This window comes from Crotalus tigris, unplaced genomic scaffold (assembly GCF_016545835.1).
Source record: "Crotalus tigris isolate CLP2741 ecotype Arizona unplaced genomic scaffold, ASM1654583v1 scf7180000018371.15429387391:27106975, whole genome shotgun sequence".
In the NCBI taxonomy this organism is placed as follows: Eukaryota; Metazoa; Chordata; class Lepidosauria; order Squamata; family Viperidae; genus Crotalus; species Crotalus tigris.
The window spans coordinates 20,056,547-20,080,728 of record NW_024096970.1 but is presented as its reverse complement, the minus strand read 5'-3'; the positions used below and the strand labels follow the sequence as shown (position 1 = coordinate 20,080,728).

Genomic DNA, 24,182 nt, shown 5'->3' with positions numbered 1-24,182 from the left:
TTCTACTTAGAGAGCAATACTAGAGGTTGCCATTTGGCGCACTAAAAGATACCAGTAGTCTGATATAGTGCACAGCAAGTTCCCATCTTCCTTTTAGGTTGAAATTAAATGTCCTTGGGAATGCAACTCATGTTTATGATCCAGCTAACATTTAGCATGTTTAAAATGCCTGCTGGATCCAGAGTCTTGTAAGATTCAATTTCATGGTTATTTTCTCAGCAACACACACACACACACACACACACACACACACACACACGGGGGGGGGGTCCCTGGTACTCGCTGAGCTTGGTTGTTTTCTTGCAGACATTTCATTACCAAATCATTTGTAATGAGTGCTAGTGATGTTACCTAGTTTGGTAATGAAACATCTGCAAGGAAACAACCAAGCTCAGGAAACACCAAGGAACCCACAGTTCACACCTGAACTACAAATATTCTCTTCTATTGTGTGTATATATGTACATATGCACCTGTGTGTGTGTATATATATAAAACAAAAAAACTCAAAGGGCAGACTCGGTGGATCTTTTTCTGCCATCAGTTTTCTGTGTTTCTAATTTTTGTATGCTACTATTGAATGAGGGCAAGGCTCTCTCCTTAACCATCAATCTCTATCCCTCTGGCCTTTTTTGACTTTTGAGAGATGGAGTTCAACCAGTAAGGAGAGTTTCACTTGGGGGGTTTGTAATTTTGGAATGGGATACATACTCATAGGAAGTGGTGGGAGATCAAGGTATTTTTTAAAGGAGAGAAATCCGCTGGGTGATTTTGGGCCACTCACCTTTTCCCAACCCAATGTGGTAAACTGCATTCCCATAATCTTCAGCCAAGAGGCCTTCATCCTGCGGGCTGATAAAAATAACACACACCAACCCCAGGGTAACACCTCTTTAACACACATCCTCCTTTTCCACCTTGGAGTGAAAAATAAAACTTCGCAGGAACCTTACAAAACTCTGCCTTTGTACATAATGGAAAAAAAGAAATCCTTGTTTTTACTAATTAATGCATTAAAAAAAAAAGCAGGTACACTTGTTTCCGAAAGGTTGACATTTCTAAGAAGCCGGTTACCCTGACCTCCGACCACAGAAAGAGAGCAGCATCCTGAGTCGCGCTTTGATAAACCGAGCCAACAGCTTTTGAGATCAGCGCCCTCCCGCCAATTCAGATTCGGGGCGGAAAACGAATTCTTTTCAAAAGTTGCAAAATAAACTGACCTTATTTAGTCGCAAGCAATACTGACCGCTCTCCCCCCCCCCCAAAGAAACAAACCCCAACTACAACTGGAGTTTAGGAGCTCAACGCCTCCTTTTCATTAGTCCGCAATCGCAGGCGGGTGGTGGTTGCTCGGAGCGTTAAAGTCCGCGTTGCCTGCTCAAAGACCGGCTCCCACGCAGCTCCTCGACGTTTACGCTTCCACTTCGCTCTCTCTCTCTGATCCGCTCATTTTACTCGGTTGCCCAGTGGCAAGCCAGGCGGGCGTGGAGGCAAGCCAGGCGGGCGCCACCGCTAGAAGCGCCTCCGTCTCCTCCTCTTCCGCTTCCCCGACAAATGCTTCGAAATCGGCGGGCTCGCGCTCGGCCCGCCACCCGCAGCCACGAGGATTCCGGCCGGCTCGCGCTTTTCGCTCCGCTCGAGCCGCGTCCCCAGCCAAAGGCTGCTCGAGGGGAGAGGTTGGGGGGAGGGAGCTGGAGGAGCGGGCGCAGCACGTGGCCCCCCTCCAAGCGACCGGCTGGGAACCGCAGCCTGCGAGCTGAGGCAGCGGCGGCCTCCCGGCCACGTGCCGGCGAGGTTAGCAAGTCCCCGCGCCTTGCCCCCTGCAACCTCCCTCGCCCTCGCCGCCTCCCCCCCCCCCGCGCGGCCGCCGCCGCCGCCGCTCTGTCACTTTAAGTCCAACCCCCGAGAGGTAGCCAATAGCGGCGGTGCCATATTCATCAATCTCCCCGTCTTAAAGCTACAGTAGGGGTTAGTGGCGTCTAAATCTCTCCTGCCGAGGTTTCCGCGCTTGCTGGCTCCCAGCTCCCGGCTTGTCTCAGTGTGATTGGACGAAGAGCGGCGTGTGGATGAGCTTGAATGCTTCTGTCTTTCTCCCTCTCCTTCTCCGTCTTTCCTGCGCTCTCCCCGCTTCCTCTAGTCCGCCTCCTCCGACGCCTTCCCAGTCGCTCTCGGTGGTTTTTCCTTTTTTTTTTCTTTCCCGCTTCGAGTATTTATTTTAATTGCCTCGCCGTTCCCGATCCCCCCCCCCTTCCCTCTCTTTCTCTTCGGTGCGACCTAGTCGTTTTTTCTCTGCCAACTGGGAATGCTAAAACAGAACTGATGGACATTTCCGAACTTTGCATCTCAGATCCTCTCAGCTATCATAACCAGTAGGTGCCCCCATTGCTTTCTTTCCTTCGCCGGAATGTCTTGCTTTTTTTTTTTTTTTTTTTGCTTCTGACGGAAATGGCAGGAAGGTTCAGGAGTTGGAGTTGGAAAGGGGACAGTGTGTGTTTGTGTGTGGGTGGTGGTGGTGATTAACGTGTTGTGTGTGTGTGTGTGTGTGTGTGTGTGTGTGTAAGAGAGTGTTTTATAAGAGCACTCAAACTTTCCCCCTCTTCTGTAAAGCGAAGGGGTGGCTCACCAATCTCCTGAGCGTGCAGGCGACCCCGCGCGTGTATTACTTTGCTCCGTCCAGAAAAGCCAGAAGAATGTGCTTTCTCGTATAGAATAGGGAAAACTGTAAGGTGTGTGTGTTCCCTGCGAGGAGAGATAAAGGAAATAAAATAAAGCAAGCGGGAGAAAAGACTTGTAAAGAAGCAGTTTGCTTAGCGGGCGCCACTTTCCTTCTGGAGCATGCAAACTGATTAAAACGGCCGGATCGCCTTCTCTGCTTTCAAAAAGCTGAGCTTTTTTTGTTTTACTTTCTTGTAAAATCGGGTACACTTTTAGTGGTTGTTTTCGAGTAAAGGTGTATATTATTTGAAGTTCTCCAGATCTTCTGTGCATATACGGCACCCAGGGCAGCGGCGCTTAGAGTTAAGCAAGTGTATATTCCAAGCTGGAACTGATGTCAGTTTGACACTTGGCTGGTGGCTTTTCCCTTCGCGTGGCGGGCTGAGGAGCGGCGCGGCTGTGCCTGAAGAGATTGTTTAGTGAAGTCTTGAGTCTTATGCTGAACTTTGGAAAGCGGACTGAGTTCGCTTGTGATCCCGGTCTCCTCTTGTTACTGTGATTCTTTCTCGTGACTGCTTCTTCTCTTTAAACACATGAGTTCCTCAGGCATCTCCCCCCCCCCTTTGTGCCTTCATCTGAGAAAACCTGAACAACACCAGATGTTATCAACTAAGTGGAATTATATGATATAATTTCAACAGCTCCAACTTAGTAGTAGTTAAGAAAAACCACAGTTTTACTAAAAGTAACTAGCATTTTCTCTGTTACCTTTTGACACCTCTCTTTTCCTGGAAAAGACTAAATGCTCCTGGTTCTTTATGTCTGTTCATTGTATTTTTGTGTTCATTCCATTTGTTTGCCAATAAAAAATGTTCAGGTTTTTGTTTTCTTGAATGTTTTGATAAGTGCCAAGTATCTTCCTGAAAAAAAAAACTATCTTTAAATCTTTGCTTACATTTTATGGACAGTGGCTTAATGTAAGAATGTATTTGATACTTTTAATATTTTGTTAGAAATATTAACTAGAATAGAAAACATTCTTGCCTTTAAAAAGATATGTACTATTTACAGCCACTGGCACTGTGTTTTTCCTTTAAACATTTTGTTTGTATCCACCTTGTTGCATGCAAATAGATACAGTTCAGGAAAATAAACAAAGCCCTTCCCTGATTCTTCCTAATGACTTTCTACACTGAGAGGATTACAGTAATATAAAGTAGCCAAGAATGCTGTGTTTGCAATTAAAAAGGAAAGGAAACAAAACTGGATCTGATCCAGAATGAGGGTATTATTTCAGCTATGAAATAATGGACTTCGCAGTTTTTAAAGAGAAAGAAGTGCTGTTAAATAAGACTCAGAGGTGTTCATCTTTAAGATGATTTGGGAATGCAGAATGGTAACAGAGAGTATACATTTCTAAAATTCCCTTTCTGGATCTTATTTCAACTTATGTTTACATGCTTATACAGTATAGAAGACCATAACTATAATTATAGTTATGTGAATAATAATTCTAATAAATGTAGACCTTCCATATATGTAATATTGGTACAAGATCATTTTTCTCTCTGCACCTATGTATCATCTGTCAAGATAAACCTCTATAATGAATGTGGGCCACTTAGATCAGTTACACAATTATTGTGTTCCTTTAATTTTCTTTAATAGTATTATTTTTATACATAAACGCTGTATATTTAATTATAATAGCAATTTGTAAAGTTAAAAAGGACCTGTATTTTTCTTTTGCTTTATTAAAAATGGACATGGCATAGCGTAACTAAAAACTGTCCTTTTGGTTTATTTGGTATTCCACTAGTGAGGAGCGTGTGTGTGTGTGTGTGTGTGTGTGTGTGTGTGTGTGTGTGTGTGTGTAAGTGTGTATGAATAAATGTTAGTCAGTACCCAAGGTGCTGGAAGTGAAAGGCAAAATTCTATACATTGCTGAATTCTGATTCTGTTCTGCCTCTAATCAGAGGGTGGTTTAGTTCTGAAAATCAGCTTTTGTTTAGGCTTAGATTATTGATGCTTACATTTTACTCTTTTGGGTTAAGGAAGACCTTTCCCCACCTGTTCGGATGTATTATGATATAGGAATGTTTTAAGTAACTAAAGACATCTATGCACAATTACTGTATAAGTTCACAAAGTGCAAGATCTTACCCTTAAGGAATCTAACATTAAGCATATCTATGTTCTTTTATTAATTTGATCTTTATATACACATAGTAGATTATTTTCTGTAATTTTTAAGTCAGTATAGAAAAGTTTTCCTGACTTTAATAAGAAGAATAAAATAGAAATCAAAATCTTTGGCCAAAGTAGGATTAATAAGTAAGCATACAAAATAAATGAGCCTCCAATTTGTCTTACAGGTCAAGAAAGATGTAGTGCGTGAAATTAGTTCAATTGTAGTGATAGTGTTTCCCTGCAGTACAGTAATTATGTAATATATGAATTCTGCATAGGTGTGTGTGTCTGTTTATATATGTCTGTTAACCAGATGCATGATGGATATATGATATCATGCATATAATATTCCTTCAAGTAAAATTTCCCAGTTTTTATTTGCTTTGTTATTAAGTTCCAGTTCTAGCTAAGATAGTTCTAAGATAATTTCTGCTGGCAAATAGATTAAATAAAGATGACTACTTTGATAGATAAATATATCACCAAATATGTATGTTAAAGATTCTGTTGGTAGGTTAAAAGAAGCCACGGTAATGTTAGCCTCATCAGTATGTCATCAGTATGAAAAATAAAACTGGGTTCAAACATGAAAAATAACTGCACTGTGAAATTTAAAAATGTGATCAGATGGAACTATTTGATTCTGCTCAGTAGAGAAAGGAGATTCATTATTAATGTTTGTTGTTTTTTGTTTATAATTTGTGGTTTCTGAAGGACTATGGTAGGATCCTTCTTTTGTGATAAGAAGAAATCAAAGATTGGATGAGTCTATTGCTTGTGTTCTAGGCCTTCTGGAAATCTAGGGGAACAGAAATATATTTTTTCAGTTCTATAATTCGAAAAGAAAATCTAAACAGAGTCACTGAATAATGCTATAAGTGGTCTGTATAGGCTTGGGCCACTATAGTAGGCAATTGCTGTTCTCTCTATCTGTTTCCTTACTGACATAATAGTTCAGGAGGAAATTCTAATATAAAGAAGTGAGTTGGTTAATTTCCCTGAAATGAATATAGCCCAGAACATTAAAAGAAAATCTGACCTTTGATTTCCATTTTTCCCATATCAATTACTTAAAATAATAACAACATGCCTTATTATTAACATTTTAGGCAAAACAAAACAGAAGTTTTTCATTATATTGATTGAAAGGAATCTCTGGTTATTGCATTTAGCATGAGAGAAGAATGGTTTACATCAAAGTAAATTGCTGGGATAGAAATTTTATAACAGGTTGGATTATTTTTGGTAAGACAATATTTGTTGCTTGAAATCATTTGCCTTGAATTTTCTGCTTCCTTTCCATTATTTTCTCTTGTGACTTATTTTTTTTTCTTTTTTTTTCAAGTTTTGATAATATATTTGGCCAAACAGAATTTCTCTATTCTTAAATGCCATACTGAAACATTTCATTAAGTGCTGAAATCTTGGGAACGTCTTTGTTTTGGATAGAGTTACTTTTAATAACTGGAGTTATTTAAGAACTGGAGTACAAATTCATGAATGCACCAATAACTGATTTCTTCTAAAAATATCTCCACCTTGCAAAATGTCTACACGGAGAAAGAAATGAATGAATCCAAGTAAGCCAGATACTCTTATGATTCTGCCATTCTGTATTACAATTAATACTCTAGAGGAAAAAGAGGTGCTTAGGGCAAGAGTATTGTAAGAGCAGTACTAGGGTATTCTAGGGATACTTAGATGTTCCATCAGCTTACTGTAAAGAAGCTGCAGTCCTTTACTAAGGTGAAATCACATAGATTTTATTGGATCATACTGTGGAATAAATGAGTTTCAGGTGATGCTGAGTTTATTTTTCTATGTCAGCCACAAAACAAATATTTTTTTAAGTTTAAAAAAATTCTTATATTTTTGTATCTTTAGGAAAATAGTGCAGCATTTATAAAATAGCAGTTGTATAGTGCAGTCATTTCTAGTTCTTAGTGTGTATCATATTCATGACTTTCCTGGATGCTGACTTAGGGGTATCTCAACAGCAGATGCTGGTGGTAATTAACTTTTGCAGGTCATCAGCAAAGAAATCCAGATGTATTTCTATTTCTTGGGCAGGTGTGTTTGGAATTTGTAAGAGAGAAACGCACTTCAGCTTTCAGAATGAATAGTAAATACTCCAGCTGACTGATCTGGTATCTTATAAACATTATTACAGGATTTGAGGAAAACCTGATTTTGGAATTATTATTATTGTTGTTCTTGTTGCTGTTGTGTTACACAGTAAGTCAGATGTTTATACTGGATTTGTCATTTTTATCCACCTGTCAAATCTTTCCCAAGGACCTAGGATGGGCAGATGTTTTGTTTGATTGTGTTAAAGGTATAGTATGATGTAAACTGTTCCAAAAAAGCTGCCTTTTGCTATTATTATTATTATTGTTGTTGTTATTATTATTATTATTATTATTATTATTATTATTATTATTGGTGCATTGACTCCTGGACTTGCCTTATCTGTCCTACTCTACCTTTTGATTCTTTGAGCACTTAAAGTGGCCCTTCTATGTAAGTGCCCATTACTTGTCAATCAAGAAGCACTTGAGAGCTCTGCTGCTTGAGACTACTTTGTATTAGGAAAATACGCCTGCTTGAAGTGGAACATATTGTAGGAATGGTATCCTTGCCATGTTTGTAATTGCAAATGTAATTACAAACAAGCTCTTGCAGATTAAGGCAACTTTCACTGCACATGACTTAACCTTATGTTAGCCAAAGAAGAATAGTATGTATCCTTTAATCCATGCCAGATATGCATTTTTTTTCTTGGTTTGGGTGCTGCCTCTGGATGTCATTTGAATGGAACTGGTGGTGTTCTTTTTCTGAGTTTTGGGTACTGTTCAAAACAATATGAAGGAAGGCTGCACTAATGTATATTGGCTTGCTGGTGCACATGAACAGTTCAGACAGCCAACCTTGCCATTCATTATTTTGTGTTTCCCTGGGACAAGTTGCAAAAAAGCAGTTTCTATTGTCATATAACTTGTGCCAGTTTTATACTGCATTTTCTTTCTTGCATTCTTTGTGTCTACTATGTTTACATTGGTGTCCTTTTCTCCTGTCCCCTAAAAAGGGAAAAACAACATGTTTAGATTTTGAAGTAATCTCCCCCAATATTTTAAGCTAGTCCTCATTTTATCAGTCTGTACAGAATATTCTTGAATATTTTGTTAACAGTAAACATGTAATCCATAAGTGACAAAGTTTGTGCATTCAGAGGGTTTTTGCCTTCTCATGCAAATTTTAGCATGCCAGAGATTCTGTTTTACCCTTTTGTGTGCAGTAACATGCCATGACCAAGCTATTCTTGTTTTGTTTTTTAGTGTGGAAGGGAATGGATTGAGAATAGACAGAGGCGGCGTATCTTGTCCGATTCTGCACTGCTGGTGAGGTGCTGATTTTTAGGGTATTTCCATACCATTATATCCTGTTTTTGGGGTAGGAAAGGGAAATATTGTAGGCAGATACTGAAATTTGGAATGAAGTGTAATCTTTTATTCCATGTGCTTCTAAGTAATAGTTAGAATGACCATTAGATTATCAGGCTAAAATTATCTTTTTAGTTTCTTTCTTGTATATTAACAAATTGTTTATATTGTAACCCATGTGTGATAATTGCTCCTGCAAACATATTTATGTGTTGTGCATTCCTTTATATGCAGGCAGGTAAGCAGATGGACAGTCAGACTCATATAAAGATAAACTAATTCTCCATTATTATATTTTAAAGATAAATTCTCTGTAACAGCCTTTATGAATAGCTCCACAAAGCATATTTTGTTCTATTTTCTTGAGAACAGAATTATAAGAATGGTTTTACAAAAACTTTATTTTTTCCATTGAAAAATTGCTGATTTCCCCTTTAGAATACAGAGAGAATGGAATATTATTGTCATCACTTACATTGATCTACAAAATAGTTATTTTTTAAATTCAATGTCTTTGTCCCATGTACATATCACAATCATATACAAATATCCACTGATATTTGTATCATTTTTTAGGTCTGGAAAATTTAAATATCTATGAAAATAGCTTACAAGAGAAAGTCTTTAGACAAATAAAGTTTTGTTTTGTCCCAAATCTTTAAAAGTTACCTTGTCATACAGTTTATCATAAAGCTGGTATAAGATTATTATATGCTTGGATATTTATTTCTGGCCAAAAGTTAATTCTAAGAAGATTTTTCACATTCTTGTATGATAGGTATTAAATTATTTGGGGGATAAAGTCTTGAGAACATTTGATGAACTTCGTTGATTTTGATTGCCATATTTTTCCTATATATTTGATAGTTGCTCTGATACAGCTGATTTCAAAAGCATTCTACTTCTGCATGTTCTGATTTTCTAGCTATTTTTATTAGTTGTTTGCCCTTTCTATTTCGTTCAACATCTCAAGTGCTCCTATTTTTAATGCAATATGATTTTTTCATGTTAGTAAACTTGGTGATATATGAGAACAATCCAGATTAATTATGGAACAATGTGTTCTGGAGCTGCAATTTAAGCAAAACCTAAAATCTTAATGTCAAACATTAGTAGTCAACTGGGCATGTATGTATCAGAAGAGAAGAATATGTAATTCCTTAGTTTAGAAAGTGGTGACAATTAAGGCCATATTGCCTGCAATGCAGTCTAAATTGAGAGCAATAGCGAGACACTATTGGACATATTAAACATTACTTACTAATAAAATTGTTAAGCATTTGTCTTGGATTCCCTTATATTTTTTCAGAAAGTGTATAGTAGCTGTCCTTTGATGCAATTTCTTCTGAGAATATTAAAAATGGAGTCAGATGTAATCGCATATTCATATATTTCTATAAGCAAAAGACTTTTGTAGATTGGGTTGGTTTAAAAATGTTGCAGAAAATAAAATAAACGTGATGCCTGCCTTTTCATATATGTGTTGTATGAATAAAAGCAAAAATCATTTTGAAAATCTTGTTTTTCATTATGAGTTAAACATACAAAAGCTTATGAGATTCACTGTCTGTTCACATTACTGGGACCTGTATACGTTTTAATTAATGTAAATAGCATATCTAGGTATCTACATATTTTATGCATTTCCATACAGCTAGCATGAATGTAAATATTTATCTGTGCTGAGTGCAAGCTATCACTATAGTGGTATCTTTAAATAAATTATGCTGTAAGGAATAAAACTTTATCTCTCTTTCTGAACCCAGTTTTGATACAATATAAAGTTGCTTGTATAAAAAATAAATTATAGATTTTTAAAAGATGTAAATAGGAATATTAAATTTTTGGGATGGAATTGAATTATTAAAAATAAATACAAAAAGTGAGCAAGTACTACATTATAGAAGAATCCAAGAGATTGTTCCTTAGTTAAATGGTAAGAAAATGTAACTAGATTGTTGTCTATTTTGTAACATTAAGAAGCATGATTGGATATTATAAAGACAGGAATTTTGCTGCAATATTTTAAGATGTTGCAGTATTTGAATCCCTTCAAGGGGATTGTTGTGGAGGATGAGTTCTTTATATTTTTCTTCAGTATGTCAGGTAACATTTATCTTTTTAACTTTTAAAAATACAGTTATAATTTAATAGTGTTTCTCGCTGAATTCTTAACCATCAGCTAGTATTACAGGAAGAATTATACTGAATAAAGTAAATCTATGCTCTTATTTTAATGAAATCTTTCCAAGAAAAACAATACATTGTTTAAGGGAAACACTGTAGCGGTCCTAATAGTGTTTTGTTCTCTGAATTTTTGTAGACAAATATGCTTGAGAAATACATTTGGCAAATACACGTGCCCAAACAACTTTATATTGTATTTTCCTTTTCCTTTTTATTTCTCACTGAGGGATTTAGAGAAGATTCTTTAAATGTTGATTAAAGAATAAAAACAAAACCAGGTTTAAGCTGTCAGGTTCTTTTTTAAAAATTGTACAAAATGTTACAGTGTCAGTTTCCCTATTGTTACTTGAGTAGGGTTGTTGAGTAACAATAGGGAAATAAAATTAATTCATGAATAATAAAGACTAATCAGCCTTGGTAAGTTTAAAAGGGATTAAAAGATACGTTTTTGCACAGAATAAATTGTACTTGATATGTTATTGCTAGTGTGGTTAGACTATTGGACATTGTATTGGGTCTCACTGGTTTATCTTATAATGGATATATACAGCACAGTTGTTATTGTCATGCTTAACATGCCTAATATTGGATGGATTAAGACTTCACAGAGTTAGTGCTTGATACAGGTCATCAAGCTAAGATAATTCAGTTCATTTGAAACCAATTTGAATGATAAGCATGTTTAAATAAGGAATAGGGTTTGCTACTATTAAGAAAATTACACTGTGATTTTAATTGTCACTTGTCACTGACATCCATTTGAAGATCTGGGTGTTCGTATATTGTATTCATTTGTTTCTACTATTACATGGTGCAGACACAACAGTTTTCTGCAGTCTTCATCTATGTTCCTGATCGTAGTTCAGAGAGAAGGAAAGATAGAAGGAGCTCAAAAGTATTTGTGTGAACATGCATGTGTAAAAATGTATTTAAAATACTGGAACAGTTTCTCCTGAGTTTTGTGTCTTGTTTAACCAAAGTTTCAACAGCATGTGATGGAATCCTAGTAGGATTCATCAGTGTGCAAAATCATTTTTATTGATTCTTTTGTTCTGTCTCAGGAAAAATGTGATGAACTTGTTGCTTTGATTCCTTCCAAATGGCAAGGACTTACAATGCATTAGAATCAAAACATGAACACTGAATTTTTACAAAAGTTCTAAAACTGATTTGGAACCTTTGCAGATTTTTGTGAGAGACCAAGAATAGCAATTTTCTTCGAAAAGATCTGGTGTGAAAAGGCAGGGGAACACCCACAATATTTCTTTTTTCTTTTTTATCAAAACAATTTTTATTAGTTTTTCATTTTACACCAACACAGCTTAGGAACCCATGTGGAAACATGGTGATCCATTTTTTTTAAAAAAAAACAAGCAATAACATAGTATGTATATACCCAGTACTTCTTAAAAGTTTCCTCTCTATCTATATAGAATATTATAATCCAATTAATCAAATTAATACATTTTCAAATGAATTCATTCATTATTAACCCACAATATTTCTTTATAAGTAATACTAATATACAGTAGGTAGAAGCTGCAACATATTCTTTAAACAGGAGATAATAATTTAAGAATTTTTTTCCCCTATTCATTTAAGACTGCCACATTATTATAATATCTTAATTGACTAATTCAGTGATTCACCAATCAACTGATAGTGCTTAAACTTTCAAAGAATAAAGCTATTTTTTCAGATTTGAGATGCTCTTAGATGGTACATGCATATCACAAAATAATCATTCCACACATCTTCTATATGTACATGTCATATGAAAAATGGTAGAAAGGAATGTTTTGTTCGTATTTTCTAGTCTAATTTTTATAACTACTTGTCTTAAAAATGATGAAGTATTTTTTTTCAATGATTTGGTGGGGCTATATTAATCAAGTAAAAAGGATTTGGGGTTCCTTTGGATACTTAGATCATGAAATATCCAATCCTAATTATTTTGTGGTTATTACATAGCATACTTTACTGAAAATGACACATTCTACCTGTTCATCTCCTTCATTGCTGTTCTTTTCTTGTTGTTTAACCTGCATTGAATTTGACTTTCTTAGCTACTCATCCCAGGGCTTGTCCTCTTTGTTGTTTAAAGTTCTTTATACATAGAGATAATATTTATATAGTTGATTGTTTACATTTAATATTTACATTGTATTGCCCTATTTATTATGCCTTATTTAACTCTCTCTGGAAAAGAAAAATCTGGTTTTCTGTAGATGCTTTCCAACTTTAGCCATTTTCATAAGTGGCAGTACATGAATACTTGTTCATGTGGAGTATTATTTGCTTATCTGGCTAGTGTACAGCAGAAAGTAAAGAGAAATTCCATTCATAATGCAAAAGAGAAAACAAACAACTATTTCATTCCTGTATGTGCCTACATATTCTGAGGTAAGCAAGAATGTAGCCAAGCTCTTTTTTGGATGCAAATCCACTGAACACAGACAGATTTCTTGATATACTGTATTTATAAATACACATGCACCTAATTTGTCCAGAAAATCATATATTCATATAGCCTGGCTCCTGGAAACATTTTGAATAAATCTTTCAAGAAAGATGAAAATTCTAAATTCATTGTGACAGTTATGTAAAGTTGTTTTCCCTCAAGCCTAGTCAGAAAGGTATACTCAGGGACCTGTTTAGTACAAACTTGTTTCTTTTATTAGAGGAGTTGGGACAAAGGGCTTTGTTTTGGCAGATACAAAGTAGTTCAGCTTAACATCTTTAGAAACCTCCTCTGAATTGCTCTGATTGCTTTTGGGGTCCCTATACTGTAATAACCATAAGATGTGAATACAGAAGAACACGGCAGCCCCCTGCAGGATTTAGCTAACACTGTGCAGCACACCGTTTTCAGCAGAGCAAAGAGATATTGTTGCTATGATTTGCCCTGGAGGGTCAGTCATGGCATTTTTGTGCAGATGTAATCCTGAGTGGTAATGAAATTACACTGTGGTTTGAAAGGTAAAACAACACTTTCCTCTGATGTATTTCTTTAATTTTTTTTCTCTGACCTAGATCTCTAATATTTGAGAGAAGCTTACTAAGTAGATTCTCAAAGTGGCTTTCTTTTAGTAAGGCGGGGATTCTGCACTGCAAGATATTGGTGCAATCTCATTTTGCCTCTTATTAATAGACATTTTAAGCCACAGCACTAATTTTTGCCAACTTGGTGGTTGACCAATATAGGATGTTGTTATCCTTGGTACATGAGTCTGACAAGATAAGTAAAGTGCTTGTAAGCTATCTAACTCATTGTCAAAGTATTGATGATAAAATGAACTTATTTTTCCATTCAAACAGAGAATGTATTTATGAGCTGAATATTCTACAAGTATTTCTTTCAACAAGTAATAACATGACCACTTTTTCTTCTGTCATAGTTTACTTTCTTCATATTTTTATTATAATGCTAAAGTTTGCCCTTAACATGTTTATAATTTAATCTTAATGTAATTGATTCAGTGTTAATCTTGACATATGGTCAAGGAAAACAATAACTTTCAGCAGGTTCAAAATTTCAAGGGTTTTAGAGAGTTTTCAGTATGCATTAAACATTAGCTTAATATGACAACTTTTCTATATTTATTATATGATAAAATCCTTCTGGCAGACATTAGATCCAACAATTCAGGATTCTTTTCCTTGCATTGGTTATAAAGTGCTTAAGAGAGGACAGCTATCTAGGTAAAATGGTTAGCGTTAGAGCAAAAATAATTTTAATTATTTTTTACATTGGACATAAGAATATATTTTTGCCTTATGAATGATTCCTACATTTTCAAAAACAATCTATTGTAGAATATGAATATGTACTATTTTTAAACATATGTTTGAAATTCCTACATCACTAATGAACTAAAAAAGGATCAACTCTGATTTTTAAAACTGTCCTGATAGGTTATTTTTTTTTAAAAAAAAATTGCTAGAAATTTTATTTCTGTGTATTGTTGCTTATTAAGTTATAATTGTAGTTATTTTATAAAGTTACTGTTGCTGAAAATAGTCTTTTCTTTCAAAAAATATTTTAAAACAAGCAGCTAAGATGAAAATAGAGAAAGCTGCTGTTTTAAAAAATGCTTTCTGGATACTAAATACTAATCTCTTAGATTTTATTAATAAGGTCTAAAGAGTATCTTTGCCTTCAGATAAACAGGGAGAAGCTTTAAATCCAAATACCTTTTAATTCTTTTACATTTATAGTAATTATTTTTTTTATGTCACAAGTGAGGAAAACCGCATAAACTGAGCTGGATTTTCTTAAGTATTGTATGTTGTTTAATGGCAAGTCTGAATGGTTTTCCACCAAGTATCATAAAGCTACTTCAACAACTACAGGTGATTAAATTATTGGATATGTGAAAGAAGGACAATTAAAGGCCACTGTTTTAAATGTATGCATCTAATTTTGCTACTGTTGTACTTAAAAGTATTATTCCTTTGAGATTGTTTATTTGACATGGGGGCCAACATCAAAATGGGGAGGGTGAGGAGACACTTATTCTGTTTCTTCTTTTCATCTTTGTGATGCTCTCTTATTCTTCCAAGTAGCAAAGCAGGAACAAAAAACTTGTAGCTGACTATGACTGTTTCGTAAGTGTGTGTATGAATGAGTGTGAGTGAAATGAGGTTAAGGGATACATGAAATAAAGCTGCAGACTGTGGATTTAGGGCTGAAGATTGTTGTCCTCTCCTACTCCATAAAAATACTTGTAATAGGTCTTCCTGGGGGAACATTCTGAGAAAAAAATGATGTCGGAAGCTCAGAGGCTTCACACATTAGAATTTGCTACCATTCTCTTTCTCTGGTTCTTTTTCATACCTAAGAATCCAGTGATGGTAAAGGCAGAGGTAGATGGTAGATGATAGAGAATACTGAGAAATTACAGCTCTGGGGTCATTGTTCTTCCAGTGTATAAAACAATTCCATTAACTCCATGGGGGTAATTTGGAGTGTTTGGGAGAAAATTCCAGAATAGCAACTGGGGACTTGTTTTTATTGGTAAATTGCTCAGAGGTCAGAAGAGGCAAATGAGATAAGAGAGTAAATGATGCATGAACTCACTGAAATTGCATAAATTTAAAACATAAAGATCTCTACAACTAAGGGCTCGAATGTAGATTTATGCAACAGGCATTAAGCAAGAAGAAATCTAATTCCAAGGTAATTTATTATAGATTCAGGAAAGATCTTTATGGTACAAATGGCACAAAATTGGGAAACATAGCTGAGATTAAAAAAAATAGGAATCAAGCTCAAAACGGTCTTGTTAGAATTATTGATAGAAGCAAAAAAAATAAATATTTTTTTTTAAAAAGAGCAAACACAGAAAACCAAGCTCCTTGTTTTGACTTTTGAATATATTTGGAATTCTGGGGAAGTATACGCATTTCACAAAACTATCAATTTGATGGTGATAGGAGAAGCATTTTTCCTGAATTGAGCTAAAAATTAACATCATTTTTTTTAACTCAGGAAATTTTTGTTCCACCATCACAGAAATGAAATTGGTGGGATTCAGAGGTAAGTAACATGGCAAACAAACCAACAATGTCATGGGTAGAATCTGAGTTCCAGTGCTAACAAATATATTTGTCTCCATAAACTTAACTTAAAATATTTTTAAAATACTTGAAGCTTGAAGCCACTTATAGCTTGAAATGAAAAACTAAAGGAAGTTTCATGAAATTTTGTGCTCACAATGGTTCAGAGCAAAATATTTTGCACAGCCTATTGATTCGCGAAATGCAAACAATTGGTACCAAAAGAAACAGGAAAAAATGCTCATCTTTAACAGTGAACAACAAGTATCCCTCCCCAGTCAAATAAATAGGCATCTCATGCTTAAAATTCAGATAAAACGGAGTGAGGAATAAAACAAAGAAAATCTGATGCCTGTTAAAAGGTCAGATTGGCTGATACATTTAGAAAGGCATCAACTATTATAGACTAGAGTTTGTATCATAAGATGAATGACATATCGCAAGTTGCAGAAATATATATTAGGGTTGTGCAGTAATGCAGATTCAAAGAGCAGAATGTGATTAGGGGTACAATTTGGCACACAGGTAGCACTTGTCGAAGGCGCTATAAACAAACACACCTTTTCCCAGAATCACACATCAGCTGCAAAGGACAGGTGTGCAAGGTCAGGAAATGATACTTCTTGTGCATGCTGTACTATCCTATATACCCTTTGAGTCTGAATTCCTGCACAGACCTAGGATTACACATATCAGTGCAGAGAAAACAAAAAATAAATTATGAATTCAGAGGGGGGAAAAGCAAAAATTAGAACATTTAACAAATTACATCAGCTATTTATAAATAGCATTGAATAACTTCAGTATTTGACCAACCAATTGGATTCACCAGGTAATAACTGCTGCAAACTCTGTGCTTTCAGGAGACTCTATTTGTGGAGTGAGACAAGGCTATTCTCTGTATCAGCACCAAAGTTGTGGAGTAGTCTCCTCCACCCATCCCATAGACCAGTGGCCCCCAACCTTTTGGGGCACCAGGGACCGGTTCCGTGGAGAGAGGTTTTTCCGTGGATCGGAGGGTGTGTGGTTTTGGATGCTGCCTGCATCCCGCAGATGGAAATGGATACAATATTTTTCTTAATTGCAGCTTTCATAAATGCATTAGTTTTGTTTGAATTTGGGAGTGGAAGGTGATAGATATTAGCATACTCCAATAACTGCAGTCAGATTGAGATATGAATGGACTCTGTCTTGATGAATCACACCAAGTTGCAGTCACTGCCACACATGGTAGTTCCCTTTTTATCCTTACAGATTTTTAGGAACAGTTAGTCAATAACTTAGGGCAAGAGCTGGTAAACCTCCTACTACATGCAAACACATACTAACATAGATACACTGAAGGAGAAAAGTACTATGCATTGATTGTGCTACTTAGCAAAGCATGAAGGACTAGTCTATTGAAATGTTTGGGCAGCCTTCTTGTTCTTTTTACTTTTATAAAAGCTTAGATTTGCCTGATCCAGCATGCAGTAGTAAAATATTGGTGTCTGGCAGTACAGTTAATATCTTTGTGGGATCAAAAAGTGTTTTTTTTTCCAAGAATACCAAATGGCAGCACTCAGTAAAATTAATAACAATAGAAGTACATTATAGAATACATCAATCTTTTATTTCAGCGTTAGGAATATTCAGGAACATAGGTACACTCAATTTCTATAATAAATAGCATTTTCATTGTTAAGTTCCTTCCCCTTATTTCTTAGAAATGGCATTTCAGCATCAGGATTGAGATGGCTTCCACTTTGTGATATATATTTAATAGAACTCTAGAACACCCACTCCCAATCTGAATCTGATAAAGGATATAACTAAAAGTAAAGTATGGTAACTCCAAGAATTTTTCTCGACTCTCAAAACTGAAGAGAGCTATGGTTCTTATATACATTATTGATTCTTGATGTCCCAAAGCTTTCCTCCTTTCATCAGTATGATTTGGGAACAGAGATTAAAAAGGAAATGTTTGCTGCTATGGTTCAATGTATTTATTGATTTAAAAGATTTATTTTGCCACCCAACATAATCATGACTCTGTGAAGCATACATCAACCCCAAAAATATATTGCAAATAAAAACCTACAATGTCAAAAAAACCCCACATCCATGAATCAGGGCAGGCACCAGAACAAAAAAGGTATGCGTCCTAGATCCCATCAGATGACATTATTTTCATTTGTCTCCAATAAGATATAGAAAACCTCATTCTTTTTTTTATAATGTAGGGATAGTTGGTTAGTTAGATGCATAGGAATAAATGCATTGCCAATAGTTAAAGTTATGCACAATGATTGCCAGACGTTTCTTTAATAATAATTTTTCATTTTAGGAATACATGAGAAAGATATTTATGCCATTTACATATTATCTTCAAAACCTTATTAAAAACAAATTGCAGTGTTTCTGTGGTGAAATTTGGGTTTTGAAACTCAACTCCTACCAGCATTTTAAGAAACAATAGATTTTAGAATGAAAGTGAAGAAACAGAATGTTCTTCATGCTGTGCTAGAAATTCCTAGCTAGATTTTATATAAAAGCTAGTTTGAAAAGGCAAGGCAAAACCTTGAGCTACAGAAGACTTTGGCTTTATTTTCTATCAGACAACTTAATTGTGAAAAATGAGAGCTTCCCTCAGCATTTAGATGATTTCAGAATGTTTTAGGGCTGATTCAAATATTACACTTTTTGTCCATGGGAGCCCTTTCACCATCTCTAGATACACTCTTCTTAGGCCATATACTGGCCACTGGCCAATGTAATAGCTTTAAGTGCACTTAACTCAGTACTGGATCGTGGCCATGGAATGTGTCATGACAATTGGCCCGCAGAAACTTCCATGATTGCATAGCAGTATTTCTATATACCATGTCAGAACTGCCTGTTTTACACACATCACATTTATATTAAAGGTAAACTTGTAATCTCCCATTAAGAATGTCTTTGAGAATTCATTTTTTCTCTGTGATGAAAGGTTCTTTTTCATTTGATATATGATTTTATTCAAGAGAATTTGCCCCTCCGAAAAACCCAGGTAATAACAAATATTGCTAACAAGATTTCTAATAGAAAGAGGCAAAATTATTATTGAAATATTGTTTCAGTAATTTCTATTAATTTTAAAACCTAAAGTTACTGGAGAACATATTCCAGCCTAAATTCTAAATCCGACAGATCTGATTTTCAGTTCCTGGAATATACACTAATTGGAATGCAATTATACCTCAGATTGTTACTTATTTGAATTTTATGATGCGGTTTTTAGTTTAAAAATATACAACAAAACCAATCACATTTTTTAAAAAGAATACAATTATTAATATGTTAGGAGAAAAATATATACCTTAAAAGTAGGTGTTTATACCTTTTGCTTTGTAAATTAGAGATGACAGAACAAAAATTTGGACAGTGTGAACAAATGCATAATTGGCAGGGCCCATTTCCAGTGCAAAGGAGACAAAATCCCAAGAATGCTGTGATATTATTTGAAACAACTATGTGACAGTCACCTCTCAGCTGATGCTAGACACATATGTTTGAGAAAGGAGCCATACCATCTGAAAAGATGCACAATTGGAATGAGACAACACAAACCTGGTGACTTGGTGATTCCCCAAGATTTTAAAGGATAAAAGCAACAATTACCATTATCACACTGATTTTGCTCTAAATTGTAGAAGTGTGGGATGGATAGTTGAATTGTATTAAAGCCCAGAGGTTTCACATAAGGAAAGAAAGTGAATGTAAACAAGAGTCTCTACTCTGGAAAAGAAGTTATTGGAGAGTAATCTTAAGAAGAATGCAGATATCTCATAACCTATATTTATTATGTTAATGATCCAAATCTATTTGTTACAGTAGCTCTGTTTCTTTATACAAACCAAGGAATATGGTGCTTTCTAAAGCCATGATATAACTACCAAGTTCTGAAGTGGTTAATACTGCATTCCAGTGTTGTTGGATCTATAAACTAGAGGCAGTGATTATATCATTTTAGCTTCACATTTTCTCCTTCTATGCCACTTCCCTAAAATTTATTTAAAAATGTATTCTTGCTTCTTTCCATTAGGGATGTATTTTTGAAACCTTTTATCTGTGACACAAGTCAATGAACTTTGATTCAAGCTTTCCCTTTGTCCTTAGATTACTCTAAACACAGGGATGAGTTTGACTGTGTCTACTTCTTTCTTGCTGATTAAGAAGCTACCTACAAATAAGTTGATGTGATTGCTGTGAAGCCAAAAGTTGCATCATCATTGTGGCCAGTGAAACCATTATGTTAAACTGGAAAAATTACATGCATTTAAAGCTATCATTCTTTTCACTGCATAATTATTGCAAAAATGCACTATAGCAGAAGGTCCAAAAGGATTTTGATAGCTCTGAATAAAAGCAAAAATAAATAGCAATAAATAAGTGTTTTCAAATACTTGAAAGAAACAATACTGTAGACATTTTTTTAAATATATATATATATATATATATCCTTTCTACTGGACTTTCTAGCTTTCCAGCTTTGCTTTTATTTTATTTTTTTAATATTTCATTTATAAAGTACTTCCTCTATTTTACTTGTTTTGAGGATATTTTATCAATGGAAACTGTTGCCAACACAAGTGGCTTGGCAAAGAAGCAAACTATATGAGTAATTGCCAGCAACAAATTTCAATCATAGATTAGAAAGAAAATGAAAAAAAAATCCTGGAACTAATATATCCTTTGGACATTTACAATATTAAACCATTTTTAGGACTGAGAGTTCTACAGTCAGGTAGCAGTGTACAGTACTGTGAGTTCTCAGCACTTTAGAAAACTTCAGCACTTCAATGATTTAAAAACATATTAACTCATCAACCAGTTTCCGATCTGTTACAGTTGGAACTGCTGAGTTTTACTTGATTGACAAATCCAACTAATTGCAACAATTCCTCTCAAGGGTATTTGGAAATTGAATATCTCCTAGAATTTATGGATTTCTGTAGTTTAAGGAAGTTCAGTTTGCAAGCTCAACCTGATCACCAACCAAACTGTTTGTCATACAGGACTTTGAGTGAAGGTTTTCTCCTTCTCCCAAAGTCTGTCCTATGCTGGTTTGTTCATGTTTCATTTTTCTCTTTGAGGGAGAGAAACAGGATACCAGCAAAGCAAAGGAACATGAGTAGTTTTGCTTTTCTCCATCACAGGAAAATGTCAGACTGCACAGAGCTGGTAAGGCTTTCATCCTGCAGAATCACACAAGGTTTGGCCCCATTAGGATTTGGGGTAGAGTAACAAGAACCTATTAGGATCTGGGGTAGAGTAACAAGAAATTGCAGTGTTTCCAGTTAGAAAATTGTTAGAAAGTTGTTTTTAGGTCAGGTTTCAATGCTTCCTTTCTGTTATTTTTCTCCACCAAAGTAAAGTTCTTCCTTTTTATAGAAGACACAAATAAACTATAGCACAAGCACACTCCTGGTGCACAATTATGGTTTTTTTTTCTTTGAGGAAATCTTCAACTCTTGCTTCTGTCACATGGAACTATTGACTGAAAGAAAGTAGATATATTCTGAGGAGAGCCTAGAATGAGAAGGAGAAGCTAGAACTTCTTATAACTTCTTCACTTCAGCAGATGGAATTCATGTGTTTTCCCACGGTCCTATCTCTTCAGAAGTGTGCATGAAAAGATCTTTTTAAGGCACATACATAATACTTTCTCATCCTGTTTTCCCCACAATAAATCTGTGAGGGAGATTGCTCTAATAAAGAGACAGTGGCCCAAATTCACTTAAGAAGGATTCAAAGCCTAAAAGAAGGATTATAAATCATGGTCTCCTAGTTTTTAGTTTTGCACCTTACCTTTCAAATTCATACGCAAAACAGATATGAAGATTCATTTTACTCAACTGTAAAATAGAAACATCTGCGAGATGTAAACTTCCCTGCAATTTCCTGTTTCAACTGGTATTCTTTGATTTGAATGGTGATGATGCCCAGGAACTTTCTCCTGAAGTTTTGAAAATGATATGGTTGGAAAGGCATGGTATCATTAGTTCCATCTTGTTTCAGAATTCTCAGGGATCTAAGCCATGATCCCAGTGACTCTTGATTGTGTGGCATAGCAATTGATGTGGGTAAATTTGAACCTTAACTCTTGAAGGAGAAAATCTAAAGTTAGCAGCAGCACCAAGCAAGAACCACCAGGGTTTTTGACAGATCACTGACTAAAGGTTTTTCATTGACAACAAAGGAAATTGTTGTTTCAGTGAAGCACATATTCTTCTGAGACTAACTGGAAATGCTGATGTTGCACCCATATTGAGCAGTTTTTCATAGTGCTGTGTAAATCAGTAGTTGTTGATTTTCACACAAGGCATGATGGAAGTTGCTCCAGGAATGAAATGGTAAGAAGGACTTATTATGAGAATTAAAGACTTCACATCTATATTATCTTCTGAACTGGGGGAGGGAGTTTGAACTTATTGAATGAGACAGAAATGAATGTAACAGGCTGTTACAATGAAGGGAATTGAGAGAAAGGTTTGCAATTTTCAGTCAGAATCCTTAATATTTAAACCAATGCAAGTAACCCCTTCTTCGTATCTCAGTCAAAGATTTAATGCACCAGTTTTCTCAAGCATTTTTCTTCAAAAAAGAAAAACACCTGAGCTTGAACATTCATCTTAAATAAGCATTGTAGTATAAATGTAAGGTTTTACTGGATGTGCTGGTATTTGAATAACAGTATAAAATAATTTAGTCTTTTAAATGAGGGCAAATGTTCTAGGGATGTGGTTGAAGGAGAAAAGCATGTTTTTGTAGCTACATAATGCAGAGAAGCCTTGGGTGACATTCTGTGATGTCAGGGGAGGAGTTTGGTGTTTTAAGATGATTTTTCCATGTGTAATGTGTAGAACAACCTCATTGAAGAAAAGAACAGCAAAGGGCTCTTTCTTTATTACAGTGCCTGTTTTATCTCTGCACTCTTTCCGAAGACCTAAATTTAAGGATCTCAGCTCAATACCATTAGTGTATCTCTGCTGATGGCCCTTTATAAAATTGATTGGAAACTGGGCTTTTGCATGTGTGCGTGGGGGCTCTAATGTGATTTAGGTCCAAGATGGTATCTTTAATTCAGTACATTGTGGCAACTAACTCACGGACTTTACTGAGAGTCAGGGCCCCTAATTTGGTTTGAGAGTACATTAGCAAAACAACCTCAGAGGGCCCCGTTTGGGGTGAGACATCCCAGAGAGGTGGGGGTGGGAAAAAATCTGCTTGATAAACTATGGCGATTTCAGTCAGGATGCTGGGCAAGACATTCCTAATTATTTGTCAGCTTCGCATAAACAACAAAAATATTCAAGCAGTTTTAATCTTTAGCACTCGCAGCCAAATACAGAACGAGCAATGGGGTTCTGAGGGCAACATTTTCTTTCTTTGTTCTACAGTCTTCCTTTCTCTTTTCCAAACTTCACTGCAAACCTTTACTGAACATCTTTAGTCCCATAGTTTTAGTAGCTCTGTGGATTACTTTGATTTGAATAGTCATCTTAATGACAGACCTGCCAGCAAAGAATAAGGAACAGGGAACTCCAACAGGATTACTCATATAGAACACTCATAGGATCACAATATTATGTGCTTTAATTTGTTGCTGTCATATATTGTTAAATAAGGATATACATTGTTGGCACTTTGTTTTCCTTTTTAAAATTGATGGAGGTTAAAATCCACTGATAGGTGCTCAAGTGAAACGAATGGGATTCAGATAGTGAATATAAGTGTATGGATAAAAAGCAGCATTATGTAGCCAATGGATTTTTGTTGCTCTTGGATGTAGGCACAGACCCAGAAATTTGGTGTTTTAACAAACTGTGGGTTTGTCACTTATTTGTGTAACGATCCTAGATGAGATAACATTGCTACAAGAAATAGGTCACCTTTAAAAATTACTGAAAAAAGAAGTATCTTAAAGACCATTCCTGAGTGGTATTTTGCAAAAATGCCAGTCTTCGTCATCAAAATTATTGTCCTGAAATCTATTCCACTTGTTTTTTTCTCTCTACCATATCTCATAATAAATTTGCAAAAGTTGGGAAAAGTTGGAAGGAAGGTAGCCTCCTATTCGATGGCAGACTATAAGCTACTTAGGTTATTTTTTTCTTTAAAAATAGTTCT

At 35.4% G+C, this 24,182-nt stretch overlaps 1 protein-coding gene across 3 annotated transcripts in view; it reads left to right on the top strand.

Annotated features, from left to right (window-relative positions):
• Nucleotides 1-869: 869 nt before the first annotated feature.
• ESRRB (estrogen related receptor beta) overlaps nucleotides 870-24,182 on the top strand; it is a 102,846-nt gene continuing 79,533 nt past the window's right edge. The window contains exons 1-2 of one of the 3 annotated variants that reach the window (XM_039351657.1): nucleotides 870-2,369; nucleotides 8,181-8,248. Coding sequence is in view for 2 of the 3 variants with exons in the window: in XM_039351654.1 (XP_039207588.1) it covers nucleotides 2,077-2,369; nucleotides 8,181-8,243 (356 nt within the window). In the remaining variant the exon portion in view is untranslated. The remainder of the gene's footprint in view (nucleotides 2,370-8,180; nucleotides 8,249-24,182) is intronic. The other 2 variants (XM_039351654.1, XM_039351655.1) reach the window with 2 other exon arrangements.